Raw genomic sequence first — 22,998 nt, forward strand, 5'->3', positions numbered from 1 at the left:
CGATTATGCCCCAATTTCCATAAGCTATTTCATATGATTTGGTACGTATCTCTGAGTCCTAAAGTTCTGTTGGATATGTTCTCGAGCGACATCCGGAAGAAACTTGATTTGACTATCATCTTGGTTTTTAAATGTTGATTCATGTTGAATATTTTATTGAGTCTTTGAAAATGTTTTAAATTGCATATAGTTGCTCACGACTCTGCTCGTGCATTCTGTTATTACCTCCTTCACCGAGTCCCGGGCCGGGTATGTATCGTGTGCACTATGTTATATTCCGGAGTATGATGTGTCCGGTTCGCCGAGCCCCTCGCTAGAGGGTCGGGTACCGTGTATATTTGATGTTATGCTGTGTTATGGCGTTATGATGTGTTATGATGTGTGACGGGGATACGGAGATACGAAACCTTCTGGTGTGATGCTGTGCTATGGCGCCAACGACGGGTGGGCGACCATAGTTCTAAGAGCCCCATGCATGATTTGTGTTTTTATGAGTAAGCATTTTGATATTTTGGATATTGCATTTACTTTCTGTACTTCTGGTTTTGACTATGATCTTGTTTACTATATTTCATGCTTTGTATACTCAGTACATATTCCGTACTGACCCCCTTTCTTCGGGGGCTGCGTTTCATGCCGCGCAGGTACAGATACTTATTTGGATGATCCACCAGCTTAGGGTTCCTGTTCAGCTGTCTTGGAGCGCTCCCTTGTTCTGGAGCCTATACTTTGGTCCGGATTCTATTATTGCATATATGTATATGTTTATTCACGGGTACGGCGGGGCCCTGTCCCGTCATATGATTCTGTTATTATTCTTAGAGGTCTGTAGACATATATGTGTGGGTTGTGGGTAATCACTTTTCAGTTGTGTCCGTATGATTTGTGTCTTTGGACGTCCCTGTATTATGACAGCCTTATCGGCTCATGTGATGTCATCTGTTGACAGATGCGATTGGGATCTGTACATACACTTGTGACACCTTTGGGGCGACGTTTCACTCATTCTGAATGTATATGATATTTGCCTACTGTATAAGTTATCCGTATGTTATTTCTGATTAATGGGTGTGTACGGGTGCCCAGTTCGGGCACTAGTCACGGCCTACGGGGTTGGGTCGTGACAATTCTACTCAGATGTTGACTCAACAAGTTTTCAATACTTGCTACAAGCAGAAACAATCAGACAAATACAAGCTAAGTGAATGATTCCTTGATCAAGTTCAAACGCCTTCCCCTAGAACCATTATTTAAAGCCTCTATCTCAACATTATACTAATGTGATGTAAAATACCCAGTTTTAACATCCCAGTCCAACCTTTCAACCAAATATATTACTAAATGAAATAAACAAGGATCAGGCCAACAAGGCACTTAATCCACCTGTAGCCATTAAACACTCTTAAAGCCAAACACATTACCAAGTAGGACAAATAGAATCAGACAGAGCACACAACAAACCCTCAATCTTCAAACCAAACATATGATTAAGTAGGACAAACAGGATCAGACTAAGTCCAACACATAACAAATTTTCAACCTTTAAATATTCTCCAAACCAAACATACTATCAAATAGATTACTCAGAACCAAATCAAATACCTCACTTAACAGACCTTTAACCCTTTTTGAATTAACCTTCAAACCAAACATACTTCTTTACGGACACAGCCAAGAATTTAAGCCAAATAAATCACTCAAAGGTCCTATAACCCTAAGCCAATATCTAAACCAAACACTGTTACATGGAACACACAGGATTAAGCCAAGCATGATACATAATAAATTAAGTCCTAATTCAAAACACAAGACTTATTATGCACACATCAAACAAGAATATTAGCTTAAACTACATTCTAAACCACGCATAAGACACTCAATCACATTAAACTACACTAATATAGATAGAAATTTAAATGGAAAGCAAAAAACTAGTAATAAGTATTTACCTTTTGCAAGTGCAACCGGGGCAAGCAATGGACATGGATGCTTTCTATGCTTCCAACTCCAGACTCAGCCACCAAAAACACAACCAAACAAAAATATGGAAATTTCTAGAACTAAAGAAAACTTAAACCTTTTGGCTAAAGCTTAAAATGACTGATGGAACTTTAAAAATCGGGGTTTCAAGCCTTTTTCCAGTTCCAACCTTCCTTTTTTTTTTTTTGAACAAATGGGGTTCTATTTATAGAACCCAGAACTCATCTTAGAACTCAAAAACTCCGATATGGGACCTATAAATTGACACAAGTCTTCACTTAAAAACTTCAACACACGGCCCAGATTTAAAGTAAAAACAAAATCAACGGCTCAAACAACTTCTATACCACTGTAAACGACGGAAATTATATATAAAAAAAGGGAGTTGTACCTTTAGGGGTTGTTTGGCCGGTTTTTGTGGAGAGGAGGACGAAGCCATTAATGCTTCATCCTCTCTCACGTTACTTATTCAGCCACGCGATGGGACATGACCAAAAAATAGGTGGGAGGGAGTGTGGCAGTGGGGGGGGGGGGGGGCTAGGGTTTTACCCCTAGCCGCCTCCCTTTTTTACTCTTTGCATAACGACCCCTAAGGTCTGAAATAAAATGAGGGGGAGGAGTATATGTTCTCCCCTCTTTAATCGTTAGTAGACCGAGATCTAGTCCATTATGGACTGGGCCTGGTCCCTTTTCTTTATTTTTTTTAAAACGATGGGTCATTGTATATGTGTATATATATATACACACACACACACAATGTATATTTGTATATATATATACACACACACACAATGTATATTTGTATATACATGATGTGTATATATATGTATGGAGGGTCGGGATAAATATTCAAAAATAAAAATTAATTATTAGCCTATTAGGACTTAATTAATTTTAAAACATGACTTGTTAAAAATCATTTTGCGGATAATGGTACCAATAATTAGTCAAATTAATTACCAAGACAACTATGCAAACACACAGAATCAGAGTTTGAGGGGTAAAATGGTCGATTCTTTTTAATCACTCAAATTACCTTGGACAATAGATAGAATAGATTAATCATTAATCTGATTTTCTTGACTTAATCAATTGAGTAAATAATTATTCAAAATTGTTTTGCTTTGGGTTAATTCTAATAAAACATTCCATAGATGTCACATCAATTAATTTTCACACAATTCATAATGTCCTGAAAATCTCTTCATCAATTAAAAGGGGTGAAATATTGTCTTGAATGATTTTATATAAAAATTACTTAGACCCTTTAGGGTGCACAGTTTGTCTTACTTATTGTCCAAGGACTCTGAGTAATTAAAATAAATTACGGAAGGTCAAAAATTAGGTGTCAACACTTGGTTATTACCACCATTAATTTCTTGAACGTTTTCTTCTTAGGCTTCAAAGAAGTATTTTTGTGAGCATTAGGAGCAGATTATTTGAAGTAATTAAATTTACCTTGTTTGTGACGGGATGTAAGGTGCTCTCTTCCGGTTGCAAAAGTGAATCTTAGCCCCTTGCCTCTACTTCTATGTGGATTCGCATAATCAATGTCTCAAGTGTAGTTTCCTTTTGTTTGTGGCACATAGTTTTTTGAAATTCCTTGGAAGTTTATCTATTATGCCACAAACAATAAGGTTTTCTCCAATTTTGATCTCCTCTGACCTAAGCTCTCCAATGGTCATAATAAAATCTTGAGCTTGGTCTACCACTGATTTGTTGTCCTCCATTTGGAAACGAAAAAAAAAAAATCTACGAGCAGCATATTTTTTCACTCCAGCCTCCTCAGTATCATATTTACTCGACAATGCTTTTCAATTCTTTGCACTAGAGTAAGTTCTATCATAATAATCAGAAAAATTATCTGATAGACAATTAAGAAGATAATACCAACACTCAACTCGTATGAATCATCACCATATTTTCAACTTTCTCTCGAAAAGAAATAAGTTCTTCATCATTCATGGAAGAATTGTCTACTTTGTTTGGATTCTTCTCAGTTAACACGTAAGAAACATTGAGAAGACTTATGTAGAAAAGTACTTTACCCTTCTATCTCTTGAAATGAGTACCGTTGAACTCGAAATGGCTTGTTAACATCTCCCACCTTGACATCCGCGGATTTTTCAGTTGTAGCCATTGAATCTCCTTTAAGATTGTTGGTGAAAAAACAATTACAATTGAAAAATAATATGAAGAAAATAAAGTATCTTCAGGCTGAGGTGCAGATATCTCGCTCTCTTTAAGGAGATTCAAGCCAACTACAGTAAATCTTTACCGGTCCGATAATCTTCCTGACTTATCCCCTTCAAGATACAACAACTTGATCACGTCGTATAACTCAACAAACTCAGGACAAGATTTTAAGTCCAAAGCTTCACAAAAAAGAACACCTTCAATTCAACTAAATAAACTCTCTTTTCTTTTCCTCACTTTTTCAGGAACTCTCCAATATATTTTTCTACATCACAAGGTAAGGGTGAATAACTATTTATAGAAAAATTCATGGCTTAGAGATTACATGAGCTATAAGAAGAATGTGGATGAATAATGAGTTAATGGAGAAAAAAAGTTAAAAGAAATTATTGCCACATTCTTCCACTAACTAAAGTGGAGTCCGGAACCAAAATGCCCAAAAAAAAATCATTTTGAACCAAAATACCCCAACAACAAAAAAAAGTTACAAAACTACCTTTAGCGCGATAATTACTGCGCTAAAGCGATTCTTGAGCCGTTAATGCTTTAGCGATATTTTCTTGCGTTATAAACGATCAAAAAAAATTATGACACGGTAAAAATCTTTGCGTTATAGAAACAGTACCAAAAAAAAAAAATGGCCAACTTTATTTTTTGCAACACTTAGTGTTTTTTTCCATACTTTGACCAATGATTAGTCGTGTGTCAAGACTCCGAAATGTCAATATTTTATATAGAACCTGATATTTTTTTCTGCGTACAATAATGTAGGCTCAATACATCAAGGATACGTAAACGTTCGGATCGTCATTTTAGGGGTTGAAAAGGTGTCCGTAGTAAGTTTTGTTTGTAAACTTTAGGTTTAAGTGTTCTATATACATAGACGTCCATTTTTGTTTGAAGACTTGTTGTCATTAGCTTAAAGTTTTTTATTTTTATGGTTTAGATTTAAGTGTGTTATTTTTTAAAGCGTAACTTTATTTCGAATATACGCGGTTTTTTCCACTCGGACATCCGATTTACGCGATTTTTTTTTTTTTTTGCAACATATTCGAAATAAAGTTACGCATTAAAAAATAACACACTTAAGGAACACTTAGTGTTTTTTTTCATAAAAAGATCGCAACATCTTATTTTAATAAATCTTTTCTAAACACTTAGTGTTTTTTCCATACTTTGACCAACGATTAGTCGTGTGTCAAGACTCCGAAACGTTAATATTTTATATAGAACCTGATATTTTTTTCTGCGTACTATAATGTAGGCTCAATACATTAAGGATACGTAAACGTTCGGATCGTCGTTTTAGGGGTTGAAAAGGTACCCGAAGTAAATTTTGTTTGGAAACTTTAGGTTTAAGTGTTTTATTTTTTAAGGTTTTGATTTAAGCGTGTTATTTTTAATCAAGACATAACTTTATTTTGAATATAAATATAATTCTAAAAAATATAGGGAGAAAAGCTAGTTGTAAAGTGGTCAAACTTTAGATGGTCATAACTTTACACTCGGACGTCCGATTTACGCGATTTTTTTTTTAATTTTGGGTATTTTTCCAAGATCTATGCGGACAAACCGCCTTGAGGCGGTTTGGCCGACTATATTTTAAAAAAAATACCTTTTATCCCATTCAATTTCAATTTTCCCCCAAATTGGCATGAAATTTTCAGTTTTATTTACTTATAAGATGATGATACGCAATAGGTTTCAACATAAAAATTCCGGGTAATGTAGTTGTGAATGTCAATTTCACTTCTGCGGTTTCAATTTTTGAAAATAAAGCTGACTAATTTTCTCGACATATAAAGTCTACTAAAATAACCTTACAGTCAAACACTAAGTTTTTTCAAACAAACAAAACTTACTTCAGGTACCTTTTCAACTCCTAAAATGACGATCCGAACGTCTACGTACCCTTGATGTATTGAGCCTACATTATTGTACGCAGAAAAAAGTATCAGGTTCTATATAAAATATTGACGTTTCGGAGTCTTGACACACGACTAATCGTTGGTCAAAGTATGAAAAACACACTAAGTTTTGCAAAAAAAAAAAAAAGTTTGCCAAATTTTTTTTTTTTTAGTGCTCGCTATTTTACTGCGCTATACAAAAAAAAAAAAAAAAAAAATCTTTAGCGCGAAAAATCTGCGCTAAAGCAGTTAAAAATCTTTTGGCAACGGCTTTATTTTCAATAAATCTAAACCCTAAAAATAAAAAACCTTAAGCTAATGACAACAAATCTTCAAACAAAAATAGACATTTATGTATATAAAACACTTAAACCTAAAGTTTACAAATAAAACTTACTTCGGGCACCTTTTCAACCCCTAAAATGACGATCCGAACGTTTACGTATCCTTGATGTATTGAGCCTACATTATTGTACGCAGAAAAAAATATCAGATTCTATATAAAATATTGACATTTCGGAGTCTTGACACACAACTAATCATTGGTCAAAGTATGAAAAAAAACACTTAGTGTTACAAAAAATAAAGTTGGCCAATTTTTTTTTTTTTTTTATCTTGTTTCTATAACGCGAGTATTTTCTTTGCGTTATAAAATATTTTTTTAAGCGCTTTATAACGCTTGAAAAATGCTTTGCGCTAAAGCAGTTAACGTCTCCGTGAACTGCTTTAGCGCAGTAAATTACTGCGTTAAAGGTAGTTTTGTAACAATTTTTTTTTTGTTAGAGTATTTTGGTTCAAAATGGTTTTTTTTGGGGCTTTTTGGTTCCGGACTCAACTAAAGTGAGTAATGAAATAGTGGCTAAATAAGCTTCAAAGGAAAACCAAAGAGACACTCTTCTGTCACCGACAAAATGCGGTAACTGCGGCACTTTACTATAACACATTTTTAATATTAAAATGCTTATAAGAACCATAAAAAACCAAGGTAAAAAACAACTGACTTTCATTCCTTTCGTAAACATCCAAGGGATCTTATACATTCCCAACACATTGACTACCAAAAAAAAGCAGGGAAAAAGATGTACATGTATTAGAAGATCCTTTTCGAACCAACTATCCTCCACTAAAAAATCATTCAAAAATCCGTTCTTTGATTTGACGATCACTGCAACTCCCCAACAGGCGCTTCGTTGAGCCAAAGGAAATGGATGAAATCATACAACTTTGCGCTCACGCTAACCTGCTCAGTGATTTAAGCAAAACCAACAAAATTCAGCCAGAGGCGAATGGAGTATATATATAATCAATGGATTCAACTGAACCCGCATTTTAGACACTGGGCATAGACATAATATGTGAAACACCACTAAAAGTCGAACAAGTATTAAATTTATGAACCCATAATTTCAAAAGTGTAATGTGTTCCCTGTTAGGTGATAAAAGTAGTACAAGAATTCGAAAATTGTATTTCTCATCAGCAGTACCTTGTATGGTGTTGGGTTCAGTCTTCTCATATGATCTGGCCGCATTTGCTCCAGTTGTTCAATACATCGTTCCCTGATATCCTTCAATGGAGGCAGATCTTCCCGTGTTTTATCTTCGGAAATGATAAACCAATATTAATTTTTTCAATATTGGATAAATTGTTGCAAGAGCAGTTGATTTGGAGGATTTGACTCACCGACCATTTTCACCCACATATACAGTAGTTTGGTGGCGTATGCAGAATTTTTTATAAGCAGTGTCACATTTCAAAAAAATTTGTAAGCGGTATGAACATTTGAAGAAGTCAAACAATGAATGAGTCATTGAAAGCAGTGCCCTATAACCAATATTCTCATCTTGACGAAGCAGTGTCACATGACATCGGCAGGGCAAGGTGTATCCGCCCTGGAATAGTTGATAAAACTGAAGTAGACTCTGTGCAAACACTAAAGCTAGCATGATAAGGAAATGACACATATGCAGTAGGTGACCAGGGGTCCAAATCCCAACAAAGACAAAAGGTTTAGTGATTTCTTTCCATATGCTTAAGCCTTAATGGATGATTCTGAAATCTGCGCAACTCTTAGTGGAGGTATATACTGTAAACCACCATTATAAGGTAACGACACATATTTTAAGAAGTCAACATAAGTACCATGACACGCAGAAGAACTGAACATGTGTTACAGAATTTTTACATTTCAACAACAGTTTCCCCATTTTTTATTGTGGATCTAAACAAACCCCACCCCCCCCCCCCCACCAAAACAAAAATTTTAAATGACGATTGAATTGCAAGACTGTGGGGTCACATTCCTTAAAAAACATTTTCCAGCTTAAAAAATTAGTATAACTCAAAAAGATAACAAGTCTCACCTGAACTTCCAGGCCAAAAACACTTTAAAAGCTCCTCAACTAGCTGGGGCACAACATATGCCCTTTTAGATTCAGTAAATGGATGACGGCACAAAATTCGTTCTCCTACCTGTCGACGTTTCGTTCTTTGTTAACCATTGAATATACCAGGTAAATCTTATGGAATTCCATTTAAGAACTAGACATGACAAGATTGATAAAATACCTTAGGAGGTGGCTCATTTTCACCGGTCATTATATCGACAAGGGGGTAGCCTTCCTTTCCATATAATCTGAAACACCGTTTTTTACATGGAATAGAGACCTAGAAGGAAACAAAATGAACCTCCATATCATGGAATAAAGAGGAAATAGAATGAAATCCATATTGGATCTCAAATGCCAAGAGAAGATAGCATAGCTTCAGCAAACCTTTGTTACATCTTCAGACAGTTTGATCCTAGGTTGATTATTTATCTCAACCAACTTGAAAACAACACCTAGAGCGGGCTGTGCGTAGCAGGTAACCAAATGTGTTCCAATGCCAAAAGAATCAACCTCGTGGCCCTGTTTAGGAAGTAAGTCAAATTATCTACCTTTTAATCAAGGGAAACAATGGAAGGCAGTGGGATACAAATGCATGAATTCAAACTATAGACTCAAGAAATTGAGATTATAAGAATGCAAAGGTATCCAGGTGGGAGTGTATACTCATGCCTTCGAATTTCATCACTTAATGGTGTGTTTGTTACTTAATACCTAGCTGTGTTACTTCCCAAATTTAGACAAGGAGATCTCAAAGTTCACCACACTGGAGAATTATTTGACATTATAAAGAGTTGCCTGCTAAAACATCATAAGCAGCAAGAGAAACCATTGATGCAAACTACTGATATATACGTACTTAAACCAATGGAAATCAGTGAAGCTGCACCAGGTTATAATAAAGTGAAGCACAAGAGGACAGCTAGAGGAGAAAGCAATTATGGAAGCGGTAGACATTATATAGGTCGAACAACATAGGACAAGATTCTTTGTGCTATGCCTGTGTTAGATTCCTGATGCTCTAACCTGTTTCTTTAGCGCATCCAATGTTTCCTCATTAAGGTCATTGCTAGCTGTGATGTTCATCTTTCCAAAACCAGGCACTCCAAACTCTTTTTCAATGGTTTGAAAGAATTTCCTGGCTTCGCATGACTGATAAGCAAGATCACCAGAGTCTAATCTGATGCCAACTGCTCTATACCTGCAAATATAACATAAAAAGAAAAAAAATTATAAGGCTTGGCCGTATTCTAATAACCACAGTAGGAAACAAAAATAGATCAATTAGAAACAGACTTGGTCAAACAAACTACGGTTTCAACTAAAATAATAAATCCTCAGAGGAGACAACTATTGATTAGGACAGCAAAAGGAGGTACTCATGCTGAGTTCTCATAATTGGCATAGCCGATATAGTTAAGAAGAAAATTATGTGCTCCGTAGACCAAGAAAAGTGGATTTTCCATAACATAAACACAATGTGCTCAAGGGAACGGAAGCCTTGGATCTCTAAGCTTCTCAACTCCTTTTTGTTTTTCAGCTATTTATTTATTATTTTCTTTTTGGGGTGTGAGAGACAAGGGGGCCTACAATATCAGAATTCTGTGAGATCTCTTTCTAGACAAATAATTCTTTAAATTGTAGTTGGTTCATTATAAACTGGAGAGATCACAAAAAGGAAAACATAAACAATATAAAGCATGAGAAGATCAGACTAACAAAATAGCACTAGGATTTCCAGCTGGCATCTTCTCTTCCATATATGCAATATATCTCAAAACTTTCAATAGCACCCCTTTCAATCTATTAAGGATCATATGACGAGGAAATAAAGGCAAAATGTGTAAACTAGATGGAACTTGCCAGAGGAAGCACTTACCCCAAATCATTAAGTGCAAGAGCAACTGCACAAAAATTTGGAACACCACTTCTCATGACCTGTTACATGTTATAGAAAATCAACATTACAAAGAAAGTTGATAAGTGCCAGAGCAGATTATCCGAGGACAGAGTAGAAATGCACCATAATACAAATTATAAAAGTAAATAAAAAAAAATCCTATAAGCTGAAGTTTATGCCCGAGCTGATAAATCGATACCATGGCCATACTATTCTCTTTTAAAGTAGATTTCCTAGTTTAAGATATTGATGCAAATTTAATTGCGCTTTACCAAGAATGTTTTCTCTTTCAAGTATACATGTATAGTTTTTAGCTAACAAGGTCAGGTATTCCAAAAGCAAAACAAAATAAAGCATTGGCATAAGAAAACTAAAATTGCACTTACATCATAAGTGTCCACAAGGGCCAAAAAGCTTCCAGGAAAGGCAAGCCCATATGAGGCGAAAGCTGCTAACTCACTTTGGTTTGTCTCGCTGAAGATTCCACCTAATAAGCGTGACCGCTGAAGGTAGCACAGTCATCATAACAATGATACCCAAGCTCAAAATGGAAGAGAAGAAGCATCAACACCTTCATCACTTAAAATTTGAAGATTATCACGATTCGAGAGTTGCTCAATTTTTATAGAGTATCAACTGCTTGCAACCTCTAAGAGACGAAGGGCAGACAGGAAATGAGGTGGTCCCTTCAACTATTTTAGAAGGATTTAAATAAAGATATATACAGGAACTAAGAATACACCCAGATGATAGAAGATCCTTTGTTTTTTTATTTGGCATTCAGCTTCCTTATGGGAGTGACAAGATGAGTCTGCAATGGATGAACTTGTTTCCAGGTCATCACTCCTGTTGAGTCCCACATCGTTCATTTAGGGATGGGAAGGCCTTCTTACGTGGTCTTGGCAATCCTCCCTCCATGAGCTAGCTTTTGAGGTTGAGTTAGGCCAAAGATCCATTTCTTTACAACTCCTATATAATATGTAGGGATCTTTGTTATTTATTCTGAAACCTTAGTTGTTTCCGGAGTAGATAAATCGAATGGGAAGGAGAAGGATGAACAGGCACGACCTAGAATGATCTGCTACCACTAATTGTACAACCGCTTGACACGGTATTTGAACTAAACCAGGTCAACGTCAATAGGAAATTTCCCCAAGAAGTATCTCAAATGGGAATAACACCTTGGGAATCACAAGTCAGCAATTAGCCACTTATCCACTAAGCTTCCTGCCACTTCATGCTACCTCTTAGGTTAAGGTACGTTCACTCGTCCCAAGGTCAAAAGCAAAAGATAACCTATTACCCTTATGTAACGGGCCTACAATGATAAATTGTGACAAGCATTTACAGCCGGACAACAACCTGAATTGGATAAACCCCCAACACTTCTTAGATAAATAAAATTTTGAGTGATCATACAAGAAGATTAGAAGCCCTTGAGTAAAATTAGAAGGCAAAAGCAAAAAGGTGAAGCCAAAACATAAAGGATACTTGAAAGTAAGTGACAAAATATGGTCAAAGCGCAAATTCAGAACCAAATGGATAATTTAGAACAAAATCTGATGGCTGGAGATCGAAGTAGATAGTAATAAGCCAACAAGGACACAACACTTAAATTAAGTGGATGAAATGATACCTTTAATTTAATAAGCCACGTTTTCACCAGACTAACAAAATCCTTACAAACAGTAGAACCATCATGGTGTTTAAGTGATTTGTCTATGATCTCATCTGGGCTCTGCATAATATTAGATTAAATCAGATAACAGATAAACTTTGAGCCAGGGAAAGACAGTAAGCATAAAATCAGAAGTATTGAGCATCTGGAGACCAATTATAATATAGATAGTCCTTACATTAGCTGTGTTTGTCTTCATTGTTAACAAGACGAACCAGACATAACCAATTAATAGAAAAAAAAATCAAACCTTGAAACTAGAAACCATGCAGAAGACCAGGCCTCACTAGTTGACTGCTAACAACTCATTTATCAAGAAGCGATAAAGCTAGAAATGAAGATTGCTTTACCATATGGAAAACAAGAAGCACATAAGTGGGAATTCAAATTCATATAAACTGGATTTTACTTCAACTTATTTAAAGATCCTTGAATTATCTCATTGTCACACAATTATCCATGATTAAGATTGTCAAGTGATGCAAGTATATGTCACTGAAGTATATTTGTTCTCCAAAAAATCACGTATTTACATGAACGTATGCACTTATGCATGCAAGGACCTATAAGGAAAACACTTCTGTTCTACTTTTCCAAATATAACTTCTGCAACTGAAAGTTTTTATCTGACAGCCCCTTCCAACAATCATGGGCTTTATTTTATAGTTCAAATCAAAATCAATTAAACCTCAATCCCAAGCCTCTATTACAGAGTTCACAAAAAAGAAATTCCATAGCAACCAAAAACCATCTTTTCCAATATATTTCTATCACTATGTCAGATGTGTTGCAGAAAAAGGGTATTGTTTGCATCTAAATGAATTACTTGATAGAATCTAGATGATGATCTGCACCTACCAAAATAACAGTAAAAGTAATGATAATATAATTTTCGATGTTGTCAAAGCAAACTAGAATTCATGGAAAAAGAAAAAGATGAAATTAGAATATTTAGGGTGTGTTTGGTATGAAACAAAGTGATTATCACATAGATTTTCTAGTGTTTGGCAAGTAAGTATAAAATATTAATTAACTTTTGCGGGGGTGGGGGTCGGAGGCTGGAAAAATGACATGGGAGAGTTTCGGAAAATGACCTACATCCTCTTGCTAGGGAAGTTATTTTGCAGAAACTAGAGGAAAATGTGTTCTTAAGAAAAATATTTTCCAAAACATTTAAGCCAACCATACATGGGAATGTTTAAAAACAGATCCCTGCATTACTAATAGCTGCATAACTAATCCATTACTAATACTTGCATAACTCTAACCAACAACCAAACGACCCCTTAGTGTTTTGATAATTCTAAGACGCCTTTCGGTTATGATACTTAAACAGTCCAAGTATGTAAGGAGCGATCATAGTGAATTGTGTGGGACAAACAAATTTTTGAACCACTTAGATACTAAAAGTGCCATCCATATTACACAGAAGGAAAAGTTGTTGCAAGGTTGCACTTACCATAAATGAGCTAACGAAGGCATGGGAATGTGTTCCACGGAGCGGGATCCCAAATAACTTTCCAGCTGCCACATTGCTGCCAAACAAAGTTTTCAGAGAGAGATATGATCCTCGTGGCTAGATTAATACGATAAAAAATTAAATCTGAAAAAGAAAGGAAAAAAGTACCATGATGCGCTAGGTTTCACCAAAGAAGCAGTTTATTCTTATTAAAACATAAAGAGCTAACAAAACTTTCGGTTGCAGCTAATGCAACAGCCAAAAAAAATATCTAAGAAGTTAGAGTTGCTTATCAAGAGATACATATTCATCTTATTGATCAAAGCCTAGCCAATCTGGAAAGCAAAAGGAATAGAGATTCAAAGTAAATGAAAATTGTGTTCGGATAATCTCAACCACCCGTATCGAGAGCCTACTCTAGCGTTTATCTTCATGTGATCTTGTCCATTTTAAGATCAAATTGCATCTGACTTTCCAGTGTACTGATCCTTTCAGTTTCAGAAAAGGTACAATTTGTTTCTGGAAGAGCTAACACAAATCCTTTACCTATTAAAAGAAATTCTGGAATTTAAAATTCACTTGATCTAAGAAAACACATTGAGGCGACTGGTGACTTCTATATATTGTGTAAGCTTGCTCTCATTGCCGGTCTCAAGCCCCAATAAAGGACGAGGGTTGCGGTAGGCTACTAGTCAGCATAACACTAGTCACTAGTCAATTTATGATGAATCCTCACAAAACAAATGAGCTTAAATGGAGCGACATAGACAATATGTATTCACATAGAAGATTCATACGTGCTTCCTATTGAGGGATTGTTGTTGTTGTTGTTGTTGGCGGTGACTATCTATGACTACTTGTTCAAAAGTCTGGCCAGTCGAGAGTGTTCTCTATTATACCAGTTGCATAGTGACACATTTGTGGTGTTATGACAAACTGGTCTTTTTGACTCGTCTATGACTAGCTGGTTCTAATGAATCTAAAACTTTTATTTTCAAAATAAAAAAGGATGTCCAAATGAATTTAAAAACTGTATCTCATTTAGAAAGAGGAATAGATAGTAGCGCTAACAGGATAGATTTGTGGAATCACCTAGTTGCATCAAATCCTCCCATGTAGCAATATTTCGAAGCTGATATACCACCATCAGGACCCTATTCATGAAGAAGCAAAAATCGTGGCATAATTTGTAAGAGAGACCTTCCAATTTCAAGTTATTGGAAGAAAGATTAAAAAAAAAACCTGTGCTCTTCGAAGCCCAAATTCCAACAGCAGCTTGGACTTTCCAGCAACAAAACGATGTCTTGCTGCATTAGTAGTGACTAGCGATGCATAGTTTATGAGATTGACAAATGCAGTTTCCAGTAGTTGAACCACCTTTAAGATTCAAAAACGATAACCAGACATTAACATTGGACAAAAGTTTGAGAAAATGCATGAAGCATCAGTTCTGAGAACAATGCATCTTTCACATGCAAGCATGAATGAAAGGATAGGTTAGTTGGTACTCACAGCAATTGGCCCTTCAATCCTCATCAACGGAACCTTGGGAAAGACAACTGATCCTTCAGGTATAGAATATATCTCAACATCTGAACAGTTAATTCCTCGAAGGTAGTTATAGAAAGCATCCTACAAAATCCGTTCACAGATGCTTATTACTCAAGCACTTAAGACTGTAAGCATGTCAAACAATTCTTTAAGTATACAGGAAAAGGTAGTATGAATGCACAATCAACTAGAAGATGAGATATTGAAACACTGCATGATTTTCTCAACAAAATGAGATGATATGTTCATGAAAGCGGAAAAAAATATTCTCAAAGAAGATGGGTGATTGGATAACTATGTGAACAGAATTAAAACTACTGGCTTGCCATTATACCTTGCTAAATTCATGATAATTCAGTGTACAGATATGGAAGGAACCTCTTTCATTTATGTTTACCAAAAATCAACAGCAGCAAAAGCGCAAATGCCAAATGCAAGATCAATAAGTAAGATGACAATTGCTTTTGCCAGAATTATCGAGATACACTTCGATATGTTGCCAAAACAACATCTGGAATAAAAGTAATGATTTGACATGAGCCATCAGTTCACTCAAAACCACTCATGCTTATGTAGTCTCATTAATTACCCAGGTTTTGTCCTAAGGGAGATAATCATATTTCACTAAGGTATCATGAAACAGGGAAAACATTAATCCTCCAGAATTCACACACAAGTTTCCTATAATGCCATTAAATAATAAAAACAACTAATAACCCTAAAAGGACAAAACAAAGCGAGCAGATTTCTATCACTCGTAAAATGTAACATTTACACACATTACAGCTGCTTATTTACTTGGTAAATCTACCTCACACGATGGGGGCAACGATGACCTGATAAAAGCTATCTCATCCTCAGTTAATTTGTAATGAGCAATAAACTTTATGCATTCTTCTAAACCAGCAAAAATTGTATATTCACCGCCAAATGGATTCTTCCGGAAATACAAGTCAAACCTGAAATATTCAACCAAATGGGGATAAGTCATTTAGTTGCTTCTCACTTGATTTTAGATGAACTAACATTTTCTCAACAAATGCATAAAATTGTTACTATTGTAGACTTAGAATTTAAAAAAAAAAAAAAAGTTTGTCCCTCTCTAAAATGATCAAAAAAGAAATAAGTATATATGTCTCGCTTTAACAGTATAAGACGAGTTGGTCATTAAATAAATATATGTTGAGTTCGAATCATAACGCCTGCCTATTACTCCGAACACTTCCATGTTAGGCCCACAAAAAAGAATTATACCAACATGTCAGAAGGCATGCACAGATAAAGTTAATAAATAGTTAGAAATCTTCAATAGTTGATTCTTACCATCCTCACCAAAACATAGAAAAAGAATTCATAATTTAAAGGACTATTTTAGAAAACCAGGAATATTTCATTCTGAATTAAACATAAGAAACTTTAGAGTTATGCACGAAAACGAAGAAGTTTGTCACGCTGAACTGAACTCCCGATAGATAAGAGAAAATTGGAATACTCCTTATCTCATACTACTCTCTCGATACAAAATCTAATGTTTTGAAGAAAAAAAAAAATACAACAACAGTACAAAAATTTCTCATATAGAATTCGAAGTGCCATGCTATTATTTAATAATTGTATGGCGAAGCCATAGTCTTCATCAATGCAAAAGCTAGTTAAGACGGCATTATCAATACTATTTATCTCATATTATATGGTCAAGATTAATGCCACAAAAATGGCGAAATATTAATTCATGAAGCATTGTCATCTTCGACAATCAAGAAGACGATCAATCACAATATTATAATCCAATCAACTGTCAAAATTAATAACGCCAGTATAAGCACTACAACAATTATCATTGTTCATTACATCAAACACATTAAATGCAGGAAAAATTAAGAAGCATTGGTGTGAAAATGAGATAATGTACAGTCACACAAAATGTCTATGACTTATTTTAGACCACAAGTTTCAAAAGTCTCCTTTTATTTCTTAAACTTCGTGCCCAGTCAAACACCTTCACATAAATTGGGACAATCAACAAAACAATCAATGTTGAAATGAGCAATAAACTTAATTCATGAAGCAATTCGACAATCAATAAAATGATCAATTACTTACAAATTTAGACTTCAATCAACTGTCAAAATTACTAATGCTATTACGTCAAACACATTATATGCGTAGCAAAGTAAGAAACACGACAGAAAATCAATAAGCATTCTTGTGAAAATGGAATATACAGGCACTCACACAGCTCGTTCATTATGCTTTCCAGCTTTCCAGTAAGCTGTAAATCATCTCATTAAGGGTAAGTGGAATTTTGAGTTAAAATTATTTCTAAATATAGAAAATTGACATTCTTTTTAGGACAGACAGACTGAAACGGAAAATGCGGCACATAAATTGGGATGTAAGGAATAGAAAACTTCAACAGTTGATTCTTATCATCCTCACCAAAACATAAAAGAACTCATAATATTAATTCACAAAGCGTCGTCACCTTCACAATCAATAAAACGATCAATCACAATATTAAACTTTGATCAACTGTCACAACTAATAATGCAAGTACCGGCATCACATCAAACACACTAAATGCATGACAAATAAACATGCAAAAGCATAGTCTTCATCAATGGAAATATTAATTCATGAAGCGTTGTCATCTTCGACAATCGAGAAAAAGATTAATCACATTCTAGACTTCAATCAACTGTCAAAATTAATAACGCCAGTACCGGGACTACAAAAATTCTCATCGTACGTAACATCAAACACATTAATAATATTAATTCATCAACCTCATCACCTTCGACAATCAAGAAAACTACACAACGACAACATACCCAGTGTAATCCCACAAGTGGATGGATGTACACGGAACACTATCAATCACAATTTTAGACTTTGATCAACTGTCAAAATTAATAATACCATTACATCAAACACATTAAATGCATGGTAAATTAATAAAACACGACAAAAAAAAAAACCAACAATTAACAGGCACTCACACAGCACGTTCATTATGCTTTCCAGCTTTCCAATAAGCATAAGCCATAGTAAATTGATAAAGATCTGTTAATAAAGGTGTCACCATTGGATTACTCGGACCACTAATAACATCACTTTTACACCCTCTAATTTCTTCTTTCTTCTTCCCATTAACCACAACACCCGCCATAATTAATTCTAATTTCAATGATTTATATATAAAGAAAGAATAACTCAGTGGAGAATTATTATGAATATGATTTGATTAATGAATGTAATCAAACAATTCCCTGCCACGTGGCGGTGCTGGTGCCTGCCGGTTTCTTCTTCGGTTAGCATGCAGAAAACAGAGGAAGAGAGGGAAAATGGAGGCCCAGCTGTTTTTTTTTTTTTTTTTTTGATGTGACCAAATAATACTAGTAATATTCTAGAACTGTTTTTTTCGGTTATTTTTTGGACGGAAGGGATGGATCTAAACTTTTAAGTGGATATAAGCCATACTACACCTTCTCTATCTATATCCAATTTCATTTTCTTTAAAAAGTTGATGGATTCACCTAAACTATTACTCCCTCTGTTTCAATATATATGAACCTATTTCTTTTTTAATTCGTATCGAAATGAATTATCTCTTTCCTAATTTAGAAACAAATTCACTTTATGAAATGATTTACAGCCACACAAATATTCAAGACTTATTTTGAACCACGAATTTCAAAAGTCTTCACTCTTTCTTAAATATCGTGCCCAGTCAAATGGGTTCACATAAATTGAAACGGAGGGAGTATCACTCTTTCCATCCCAATCTATATCTATATGTAATATAAAACTAGACAATACAAAAATGATAGGACACCTTTATGTGGCCAGCAATAATATTTATCTTTTTTATCTTTTTTTTTTTGGGGCATTTTTTCTCTTTTTTTCACCATTTATGTGCTATACTAGTTTTGGCGTACGTGCACGTGTGTATCACGTCAATATATTTACATGTATTCCCTTTTTTCTTATTTAAAATATACTTTTAAGTTTAAGTTTACAGTACGTACATGCATGTATAGTTGATCAAGTTTGAGATGATTTTTGTTATAATTACAATTTGACATATAAAATTAATTATCTGGAAGAATTATGTGGTAAAAAGTCATTAATAGAAAACATGCCACATGCATGAGATTTTTGGAGAAATTAACCATAAAGTGCATCATAATTAGTCTCTTAAGAATTTTCAAGTAACCTGTAAATTTTCAGTACTATTTTCTTACATTAGTATTTATGAGATAAGTTAATTTTAAAGCGGTTGAATGGTCGATAAACATTAAGGACCAAAATGTAAACGATAATAACAAACCCAAAGCATCAATTATTGTTTTTATTAAATTACAATAAATTCGTGCAACAATCTAGAATGTTTATAATATTACCATAATTGTGGCCTATGAGTCATTCGAAATTTCATTTAACACATTGGATGGAAATTATGTTACACTAAAAAATATAGGAAAAATTACTATCTAAGATTCGCTTTCCGCATTGCACAATATGCAATTTACCAAAAATACATATCTATACATAAAGTTGACCAATAAAAAAAGTGTATTGAAAAATAGTATTACTCTAGAAAGATTAAAGTATGGAGATAAACAAAAATAGATTATAGAAGTGGGTTGAAGTCGCATACCTTAGGTTGATGGCTTGATGACGATTCAAGAGAATTTTTCTTGAGCAATTGATGTAAAAAAAACACCGAACCTGTCACAACTAATTATAAATAATGATCATAATCGATCTTTTTGAATAACTGAAACTTAACAATTTCGTTTCGCCTATTAATATGAAAAAGAATCTACAATGAAACTGGACCAATACAACTCATTCTAGAAAAATTAAAATATTAAAATAGAAAATAAACTTTAGAAGTACGTTGAAGCCACATACCTTTGCCATTTTTTGAATAATTTGTAAGCCAATGCTTCATCAACTAAACATCAATAGAAAAAATTGGGACAATCAAACACTGTTGGTTTCACGGTAAATAATACTCCCTCTGTTTCAATTTATGTGAACCTATTACTATTTGGGGAGTCTACGAGGTGGTTCTTTGATCACGTTTTCCTTACATTTTTCCTAAATTTATTTGAATTATAAATTGTCATGACTTAAACTACTTTTTATGTTGTTTCTAAATATATAAAATTTATTTTTATAAACTTGAAAAATCTATGTCAAAATTTACGGTCAAAATTATAAAATTTGACCCTCGTACTCTAAAAAGGTTCACATAAATTGAAACGGAGGGAGTATAAAACATATTATCTCTATAAACTGAAATTTCCCTAATAACTAAAATGTCATATTTGTTAAAACACACAACATCAAGAAAAATGGACATGGAGATCAATATTATTAAAATATAAAGATTAAAAAAAAAAAAAAAATTAGATCGTGGGAAGTGGGTTGAAGTCAGATACCTTAGCTTGATGGCGATTCAAGAGAATTTGTCTTGAGCAATTGATGTAAAAAAAAAAAAAAAAAAAACATTGAACCTATCACAATTAATTATAAAATAATGATCATAATCAATCTCTTTGAATAATTGAAACTTAACAATTCCATCTCACCTACTAGTATGAAAAAGATTATGCAATAATGAAGCTCGACAAATACAACTCATTACGAAAAGATTAAAATGTGAAAATAGAAAAAATAAACTTTAAAAGTAGGTTGAAGTCACATATCTTTTCCGTTTTTGAATAATTTGCAATCCAATACATCAACATAATAAGTTGGGACATTCAAACATTGTTGGTTTCACGATAAATAATACTAAACATATTATCTCTATAATTTGGAATTTCACAAATAAAATACATCAACATAATAAGTTGGGACAATCAAACACTGGTAATTTGGAATTTCACAAATAAAGAAAATGTCATATTTTTTTTTTTAAAACACACAATATCAAGAAAAAAGGATATGGATCAATATTGTATTACTAGTGTCGTTTGGCCCGTGCTTAGCTCGGGCCCAAATCAACATTTAAAATCTTTTTTTTGCGTGGATTGCCCTTCATTTGGGATGGTCTTTAAGTTTTGCCCTTCAAATTGGTGGTCTTTAAGGTTTGCCCTTGGCTAGGGACCCCTTGGTCACAGGTTTGAACCCCCGCTCAGTGAAAATTTAATTTTTTTTCGCAAAGCAAAAGTTGTAAAAAAAAGGCAAAATTTCTGCCTTAAGGCAGAACTTGCATGGGGCAGAATTTGCAAATTCTACCTGAAGCAGAGTTATAACTCTGCCTTTTTTCTGAACTTATGCCTTGCAAATTTTTTTTTTACTTTTCGCCTGAGTGGGGGTTCGAACCCGTGACCAAGCGGTCCCTAGAGAAGGGAAAACTTTAAAGACCACCATTTTGAAGGGCAAAACTTAAACACCACCCCGTAATAAGGGCATTCCTGCTAATTTCCCATTAAAAATTATATTTGTTGATATTTTTCAATTTTTTCTGCCCTTACTTCTCTGTTTTTTATAACATTAGTTTGACATTTTTTAAAAATTTCTAAAATTTTAAAATACAAAAATGTATTTGAAAATTAAAGGGAAATATTTTCTTAGTTTATATATTAGACTTAAAAGAATCAAACAAATGAAAGCTCTCCTAATTTCTATTTTTTGAGAATATAGTCTCCGATAATTCAAATTGAGCTTTTTGCCTGTTTCTATGAATTGACTCCACATTAGCTAACTTATTTTTGTAAAAGGATATTTCAATATTCAAATTGTTGTATGATGAAATAAAAAAAGTTCACATATAAATAAAGATAAAGAGCCATGGTATTGTAAGATACTTTTGTAGATGATTTTTCAAATTAAATCACAACAAAATATATTAAAAAATCAATGAAATTAAATTGTTCTTATTCGAAGTTTTCTTTTTTCCTTCCAAAAAATACATGTTAACAACTTTTTTTTTTCCTTTTCCTTAATTTAATGTAAAGAAGCAAACTTTTGGAGGTTTAAACCAAATAGAGAGAAGAATATGGAGAGGAACATATGACATGTGCCATGTTTATATGTAAAGTAAGCCCTAATAAATACTTCAGTTAAAAAGGAGATGTTGCTCCAAAAGTTATCTAAATTAAGGTATAAGGACAACATAATGTAAAAGGTACTCCTTCGGTCCATATTATAGGTGCTTTTAGCTGGGGCATACACCTTAAGAAATCACTCACCCCTAAACGTAAGAAGTGTTTTCCCTAAAATATTCTTAATAAAATAATATCAATGTAATATGTGTTCTTAATTATGTAAAAATTCACTTACCTAAATAAGGATAAATTTGAAGAAGAAAAACTACTACTATCTTTTTAGTGATATAGAAAAATTATTTGTTTTGAATTAGACATAAAAAAAATAAAAATACCACACACTCCCAAGTAAATTTATACGGAAGTAGATGAAAAATAAAACTGTAGACTGTAGTAAATTTTTGAAGGATTAGAATTGCTTTTAAGCTTTCAGATATAGTTCTAAAATTGTCGTTTACAAAGTATGTTACTCCTATATTCAGGTCAAGAATGCTTTAGGAATTAAAAATTTAAGGCAAAAGGGTCAAAAATATCCCTTTACTTTGAAAAAAAAAAAATTTAAACGTCATAGAAGCTTTATTTTGGGTAAAAAAATACCCTCCACTTAAAGTTTTCAAATATACCCCTGTCTTGTCGGAAATTATCCCCCAAAATAACCCGAAATCTTTTTTTTAAACCCACTCCATCATTTAAATCCTACCCAACTAAATAATAATTCATAAGTGGGGGAATAAGGGGATCTTATGGTTATTATTTAGTTGGGTCGTGTTTAAATGATAGATCGGGTTTAAAAAGTGATTTGTTTTTATTTTGAGGGATAATTTCTGTCAAGACAAGGGTATATTTGAAAACTTTAAGAACGAAAAAGATATTTTTTA

The 22,998-nt window shown here is 33.9% G+C and overlaps 1 protein-coding gene across 2 annotated transcripts; it reads right to left on the reverse strand.

Annotated features, from left to right (window-relative positions):
- Positions 1-3,973: 3,973 nt before the first annotated feature.
- On the reverse strand, positions 3,974-18,452 carry LOC132036725 (nicotinate phosphoribosyltransferase 2-like). Of its 2 annotated transcripts, XR_009409650.1 has the most exons (16): positions 18,056-18,452; positions 15,868-16,015; positions 15,018-15,137; positions 14,748-14,882; positions 14,598-14,659; positions 13,506-13,581; positions 12,005-12,106; positions 10,755-10,871; positions 10,348-10,406; positions 9,495-9,669; positions 8,856-8,990; positions 8,650-8,748; positions 8,445-8,553; positions 7,568-7,680; positions 7,169-7,323; positions 3,974-4,286 (listed from the first exon to the last, which is right to left on the reverse strand). XR_009409650.1 is itself a non-coding variant. In XM_059427104.1 (15 exons), the coding sequence occupies exons 1-15, from the start codon at positions 18,223-18,225 to the stop codon at positions 7,246-7,248; spliced, it is 1,698 nt and encodes a 565-aa protein (XP_059283087.1). In that variant the 5' UTR covers positions 18,226-18,452; the 3' UTR covers positions 7,013-7,245. The 2 variants fall into 2 exon arrangements, 1 of the variants encoding a protein (XP_059283087.1); XM_059427104.1 differs by lacking the exon at positions 3,974-4,286 and having other exon boundaries at positions 7,013-7,323.
- Between the last annotated feature and the right edge of the window lie 4,546 nt (positions 18,453-22,998).

This window comes from Lycium ferocissimum, chromosome 11, assembly GCF_029784015.1.
Source record: "Lycium ferocissimum isolate CSIRO_LF1 chromosome 11, AGI_CSIRO_Lferr_CH_V1, whole genome shotgun sequence".
NCBI lineage: Eukaryota > Viridiplantae > Streptophyta > Magnoliopsida > Solanales > Solanaceae > Lycium > Lycium ferocissimum.